This window comes from Hibiscus syriacus, unplaced genomic scaffold (genome assembly GCF_006381635.1).
Source record: "Hibiscus syriacus cultivar Baekdansim isolate YM2019G1 unplaced genomic scaffold, ASM638163v2 tig00111648_pilon, whole genome shotgun sequence".
In the NCBI taxonomy this organism is placed as follows: Eukaryota; Viridiplantae; Streptophyta; class Magnoliopsida; order Malvales; family Malvaceae; genus Hibiscus; species Hibiscus syriacus.
The window spans coordinates 1,951,675-1,959,062 of NW_024063145.1; the positions used below are offsets into that span (position 1 = coordinate 1,951,675).

Genomic DNA, 7,388 nt, shown 5'->3' on the forward strand with positions numbered 1-7,388 from the left:
TTTAGTAATTTATTTTTATTTATCTTTATAAATACGAAAATCTAACTTCTCAAGATAGTGGTGATTTCTCACATGACATAGTGGAGATGTTTCATATACTTCTCAAGATAAAGGGTCTAATTTATTGTTTATGGAGAAATATCAATGGTTGATGGTTCCAAATTTAGTTTTGATGGTAGGATGGAGAGTTGTGTTTTTCATTGCGATGATATTGACGATGAATTTCTATTTGAGGTAGATGATTGTGGGGTCCCGATGGATACGGGAGTTGCAAAGACGATCTTGATTTCCACTGTTACGGAGATAGTGGATGCAATTCCAAGGGCACATACTACTCATCTAATCATTTTTATTGTGACTATATATCGAGTCTTCGATAAAGAATCTCAAGAGATACAAGATAGTTAGATTTTATTAATTCGATGAAGACAATGTAAAAGGAGTGATTAAATGATCATTGTCATCATCTGGCATATTACGACATATAGGGCAAGCAGCATTTAACATAAGCCACTCGTCGATACAACGAGAATGAAAGTAGTGATCGCAATCGGGTATTGTTCTGATCGTCTCTTTGGCTTGATATTCCGATAAGCATATTGAACAAGTGTTATCATCAGCCCTTGGAAGCTTGAATTTTTCACCCAGCATATTCATCGGATACGACTCGATCCTTGAACAATCCAGACCATTTACAGCAACAGCCGCAGGTAATCGGGGCTCTGCATTCAAGCCGGCGATTTCGACATTTGGCCGGCTGTGATGATAATATAAAGAGACCCTAAGCTTGTAAATGGTAATACACACCCCAATCAAGATGACGGGTGTTCCCACGGCCAAAATCAATGAATATCTGATACGGTTTGAAAGACCTTGACCAAAAAAATTGTAAATTAACAAAAGTTAAGCATGAAGTTGAATAAGGGTGTAAATTAACCGAACTTGAAAGAATAAGGTTGTGTTCGTGTTCGTTTGTATATTTTTAAAAGTGTTCATATTTGATTCGTGTTTGTGTTCGTTTATCTATTTTTGAAGGTGTTCATGTTCAATTTTTTAGTGTTCGAGAACATATTCATTTTGTATTTGTTTATATATTCGTGAACATGTTCATTAGACCATGTTCAATTTAAAGTTAAAATTGGTAAAATTACGCTACTAGTGCTTAAACTTCTTGAGCTTCATAGTTTAAATTTCAAATTCATCATATGTTCAATTTAATCCCTACATTCACCAATATTTAAAATGTAAAAAATAAAAAAGCAAATGAGATTCTAAATGATCCATTAAATGAGCTTATTCATGAATATAAATGAACGAGCCAATAAATGAGCTTGTTCATGAACATGTTCATTTAATTTTCATTTATATGTTCATAATCATGTTCATTAGAACATGTTCAATTTAAAGCTAAAATTGGTAAATTACGCTACTAGTGCTTAAACTCTTTAAGTTTCATAGTTTAAACTCTAAATTTCATCATGTGTTCAATTTAATTCCTACATTCACCCATATTTAAAATTCACCCATATTTAAAATGTAAAAAAATAAAATAAAAAGTAAACAAGCTTCTGAATGAGCCATTAAATGAGCATAAACGAGCCAATAAACAAGTTTGTTTGTGAATATAAATGAATCGAACACACCTCTATTCATGTTCATTCGTTTATTAAATGAACATAATATTTTTTATTCATACTCATTTATTTAGTTTAATATGCGAACGTTATACGAATGGTTCACGAACAATTGACCGAAATCATTGTTCATTTACACCCTTAAAGTCGAACATCTAAATCGAAACATGGTTTTCATTTGAAACATACCTCTTTTCTTCACGGAGCATTCATCATCGCCATTTTCGGGCTGGCAATCACTTCCACAGTGATTACATGGTGGAAAGGGGCAATAGGGTTGTTCCCATGTCAACGCAACAGAAGTAAGATTGTGCTGGGGCAAAAATGAAGTGGGAAGGGGCACCAAAATCTTTGCTATCTGTACACACAAACTCAACCCGGAAGAAGACTGATTGTAAGCGACTGAGGGTATACCCCAAACCGAAAAGTTCTTACCACTAAGGCAATAAAAACGTATTGCCGGAAAGCCTTCCGACGCATCGGAGTCGGAGGAACAGTTGAAAAACGTGAAGTTGTCAGGGTACAGTGGCTGAAAAGGAGTATTGGAAAGATCGAGTCCCTCAAGGATACGTTCCGGCATGCAAGAGTCACTCATCTCTACATACGGAGGAGTAGACCAATAATCGATGGAGTCCACCGTGAACTCACCGGAAAGTGGAAGATTGATTATCGTTTTTGCTGGCAATTGGTCTCCGTTTATGCATGATATCGAGAGGTTGAAGTTGGGATCCCCGCAGCAGTGGGGTTGATTTGTTAGCCGGAAAGGGTAATCAACTAATACAACGTCGCATAAAACCGGGTCGCAGAGTTCATCGTCGACTGTCAAAACTGGTGGAAGAAAGGATATGCGGAGGAATACGAGGAAGAAGAACAACTTTAAAGACGCCATTTCAGGAATCATGACGGAAAGAAAACATCTAATTAACAAAAGAAAACTGAAAAGAGAAACGATATTTTGTTCCTTACGGTATGGACGTAGAATTTCATGTTCGAGAGCAAACTTATAAATTTTTAAGTATGAAAAAATTTATAAAATTTTAATAGAAAACAAAAATATATTTTCAACAACAAAAAAAAATAATAATAAATCTAAAATATAAAAAAATTAAAATTTTCAGGGATGATTATCCCACCAGCCCCTCTACTTGATCCCTTGTTCCTAAGGAGAAATCAAGGCCGGCAAACAAAGAATTCGCTTTTGAAGTTACTTGATCTGAAGAAACCTAGTCTGACAATCCAATCGAATGAGACAATTAGGAGAGGCTGATGTTTTAGATAATTTCTTTAGTTTTGTTTGACCTCTACTTTAAATTAGTCCCTAAAATTTAAAATATGTTATATCACTCACCAAACTATGATCTCATTCTAAATCAGTCTTTTAACTTTAATTCATTCTTTATAAGTCTTCAAATTATCATTATCATTCAATTTTGATCATTTCGTTGACATGTCATTAATTTTACTGGTTAAAAAATTAATTTGTTTTTAAGGTTTTGAAAATTGAACCAATGACCTAAAAATATCAGGATCTTCAAATATATTGATTTTTTAGATGGTTTCAGGTTTAATTTCATTACCTTAAAAAACGAATTAATTTTTTAACTAGTAGAGTTAACGACACGTTAACAAGACGATTAAAATAGAATGATATTGATAGTTTGAGGGTTGATATAAAATATTTTAAAATTTAGGGATTAATTTAGGAGGTCATAGTTTAGGGAGTGATATAAAACATTTTAAAATTTAAGAACTTATTAAATTTGGAGTTTTGGTTTATGGACCTTCTGTATATATAACTCGTTTGTTTATACAATCATTTTCCTAGTTAATACTACAAAAAGATAATCTTTTATAAAATTTCAAACCAAATACTAAAGAAATTAAGAATCATTAAAAAAAATTCAAACTTTTTTAATCAATAAAAGTAATTAATTGTATTGAATAAATAAAGAAAAATATAGTAAACCATAATAGTTAAAAAAATTTAAAACATTTAAATAGACAAATCACATTAACTAATCGTTTTTCCACAACTATGAAAGACAACAAACTAACCAATAAATAATGAAAATAAGATAATGAAAAGTGTTACAAAATTCAATTAAATTGTACCATCAACACTCTTATAAAAATGAATATGATGGCTACAGATTGAAAATCGACTTTATCGTTGTTGCGATCGTCTTTCGGTTGGGCCCAGAATTGAGCTTTGACTTGAATAAAACAGATTAGAGTCGCCACCGATAATTTATTTTAAAACAAATGGGTTGATCAGATACCTTATTTGTTACCTGATCTGAGTCTTACGAAAGATGTGTCGGATTTGAGAGTCGGTTACAGTCAAGGAAGGGTTAGCACCCTTGAATTGCCCTTTCGGTACTACGTAATTTCCAATTGTCTTTAATTAATAAAATTGAAAGTTTAATTAAAAAGGTAAAAAATGATCCGAATTACTTACCTCTGATAGATTTTAACAAAGACCCTTAAAAAGATAGTGATGTTAGAGTTATAGTGAAGTACAAAGTCGAATTAAGATAAAAAGTATGTAAATAGGAAAATAATAAACAAAATAGAAAAGAAAGAAAAATAATAATAAAGTAAGTAGAAATAAAACAAAATAAATAAAATGGTAACATGAGTGATAACATAACTAAAAAAGAATAAAAATAGAAATAAAAATAAAACAAGAATAAAAACAAAGAAAAAATAGAATAAAAGAAAAATAATAAAAAAAGAATAAAATTAATATATATATATAATAATAAGATATGGTATTTAATAAAATAAGTAATAAACAATAATAAGAAAAAAATAAAGATATATATACATATAAATATTATGTAAAAACAAATAAATATATATATAAATAAACATTAGAAAAACAAAATAATATATATAAGTAGAATAAAAAGAAAATAATAATAGGAATAATAATAATAATAGTAAAAAGAAATAATAAAATATATATAATAAGAAATAAAATAAAAATAAAATAAACAAATAAAAAATAAAAGGATTAAATTTAAAGGGAAACAAAATTAGGGGGTGAATTTAAAAAGAAATTAACGTGAAAATTGAATTTTAGGGCATTAAAATGAGCTTTTAAGACAAGGGGGACTGAAGTGGGGATTTCCCCACTTTTAGAATTCAGGTCGATCCAATGGGCTCCACGGGTTGACTATATAAGTCAAAAAAATTTAAAAAATTTCATTTGCTCTATTCTCAAACTGAAAACTCCCCCCAAAATTCATTTTCTCTCAAATGTTCATCCATTTGATGAACATGCGCAGTGGTTTCTCTCAAATTTTGGCCACCCCGCCGCCTTGTCGGCCGCCGTTTATTGGCCACGAAAATAAATAAAAAATTTCATTTTTAAATGATCTTTGTACCCTCGTTCCGAAAATCGAGTTATTTTTCTCAAAATAGGCCTCGGGAGGGCTAGATCTAAAAATATAGATCTCGAAAACCCTCCTTATTCATCGGCCAAAAATTGTTTTTTTTTTGCTTTTTTCGAATCAAACACAAAGAACCAAGACCACATGGGAACAAAAATCGAACGGAAATAGGTAACAAAAATACTTTTATTCTTTATTTCTTGTTTCAAAGAGTATAAGTGCTTCTAGCTTTTTCTATCGATTTTTGCTTGTATTTTGTGCGTAATATTCTGTTTATATCGTGTGTCAAATAGTGTCCATTACATGCCTATTTATAATCCAAAAGAGTCCTATTTTTAGTCCCGTTTTTTAGAGTTTAACTTGGATTGGGATTCTTGTTGTTTTATGTTTGTTGGTGATGCCGAGAGGGCCGCCGAAAAAATCGGCGAGGCGTTGGAAGCGGCTGCACGATATTGTGGAGAGAAGACGTTAAGGTTAGAAACCCTAATCTACCGGGTCACAATCTTAGGCCAGACCGATTCACGGGTTACAAGTCGGGTCGCTGATGTGGGCCATTATTGGTCTGTTACACGCGGGTTGAACCATTGTTGGTCTTGGGTTCTCTGCTGGGTAGCTGCTTTTGGGCCTGTAAAAATAAACTAAGTGTATTGGTTTATAATATTCATATAATATATAATATATACTATATAAATATGGACTGAAAAGTGGGTCTACAGCTGCCCCTCTTTGCCCATAGTTATGTAACGGGGATAGGGCAAATATTAAAAGACACACTTTTCGTTTAACATGAATGTATCAAAATTTAACACCACCCATATAGGGGTCAATCCCCATCGAATATCCTCTGTTGTAGAGTTAAAATCCGATGTTAAGAATGGTTTGTCAATTTGAATTGAATTACGAAATGACTTCCTCGTCGTGAGGTCGAGTTAAACTGGCAAATTCTGAATACGATATCATTCGTCGTGAAGTTAAAATCGAACCCAAAGCTTTGGCAAGTAGCTCCTGGATCGTCTTCTAGCCCAAGATACTTCGTCGCAAAGCTGGAACTTGACTTGAAGACTCTGGTGTTGCTGTGTTATAGATGACTCCTTCATCATGAAGTTGGGTCAATCTTTCGGGTACGATATCCTTCGTTGTGAAGTTAAAATCATAGGATGACTCATTTGCTATGAAGTTGAGCTTTGACTTGGATATCCTTCGTTGTGAAGTTGAAATCTAATGTTGTGTAAGTTGCATTGTTTCGAGTTTAATATCCTTCGTTGTGAAGTTGAAATTGATTTTGAATGAAACTGAAAAACTCATTCGCTGTGAAGTTGAGCTTTGAATTGGATATCCGTCGTTGTGAAGTTGAAATCCAAGGGTTGTTTCACCAAATTGGTTTTGAGTTGGATATCCTTCGTCGTGAAGTTGAAATCCAATCTCAAGTAAATTGTATCACTTCGAGTCTAATATTCTTCGCTGCGAAGTTAAAATTGACTCTAGCTAAAACCTGCAAAGTTATGCATATATGCAATGCTATGCAATGCTCTTAGGTTTGCCGAAAATGCATATGAAGAATATGTTGGTTTCGGGCTCTAGAGAGAAATCTCGATCTGCTGTTGCCTGTCTTGGTAACTCTTGATTCTGGAATCTTGAAGTTTTGATTCCCGATCTTGAACTCTTCAAATGTTTAAATCTGATGTGCATATTTTATTTTTTGGTCCCTGATTTGGGAAATGCTTCTCGACCATCTCAAGTATAGTACATGAGCATCGATCGGCTTTCGAGTACCTGTATTTTTCCAAAAAAATCTTTGTACAATAATATGCAATTATCTTTTTCAAAAATGAATAAACCATTAGGTTTAAATTCAACCCAAGATGCTCAAAAGGACCGATTTAGAGAAATGTTTGTTTTATTCATATAGGAAAAAAGAACAAATAATACATGAAAAACATTCTGGAAAATGAATACATAAATGAAGTGTGAATGGATGTCTTATATCTCAATAACGCGGACGCTTCTGAGCTGATAAGCTATTAGGTGACCTTGAACGCAGCCTTTGCCTAGGGATCTTCAAAAATATGATAACATTCGGTAGAGTGCAACATTTCTCCGACTCGTTAAGTCTGTAGAATATTCAGATGCCGATATGTTTCCACTTTCTGGATTTCTTGAATTAATATCCAAATCGCCCTTTCAAGTTTTCAACTTGGACCCATCATTGGTTACAAGACGCCCTTTGTGGGTTTTCATCTTGAACCCACCTTATTTCTTTTATTTTTTCTTTTTCTTTTTCTTTTTCTCTTTTTTCAATTTAGGGCGCCCTTTCGGATTTTCACCCTAAACATTTTTTCTTTTTCTTTTTCGACTTAGG

The 7,388-nt window shown here is 32.7% G+C and overlaps 1 protein-coding gene across 1 annotated transcript; it reads right to left on the bottom strand.

Annotated features, from left to right (window-relative positions):
- Window positions 1-414: 414 nt before the first annotated feature.
- On the bottom strand, window positions 415-2,523 carry LOC120166813 (putative RING-H2 finger protein ATL21A). Its single transcript, XM_039176009.1, has 2 exons — window positions 1,824-2,523; window positions 415-872 (listed from the first exon to the last, which is right to left on the bottom strand). The coding sequence occupies exons 1-2, from the start codon at window positions 2,521-2,523 to the stop codon at window positions 415-417; spliced, it is 1,158 nt and encodes a 385-aa protein (XP_039031940.1).
- Window positions 2,524-7,388: the final 4,865 nt, after the last annotated feature.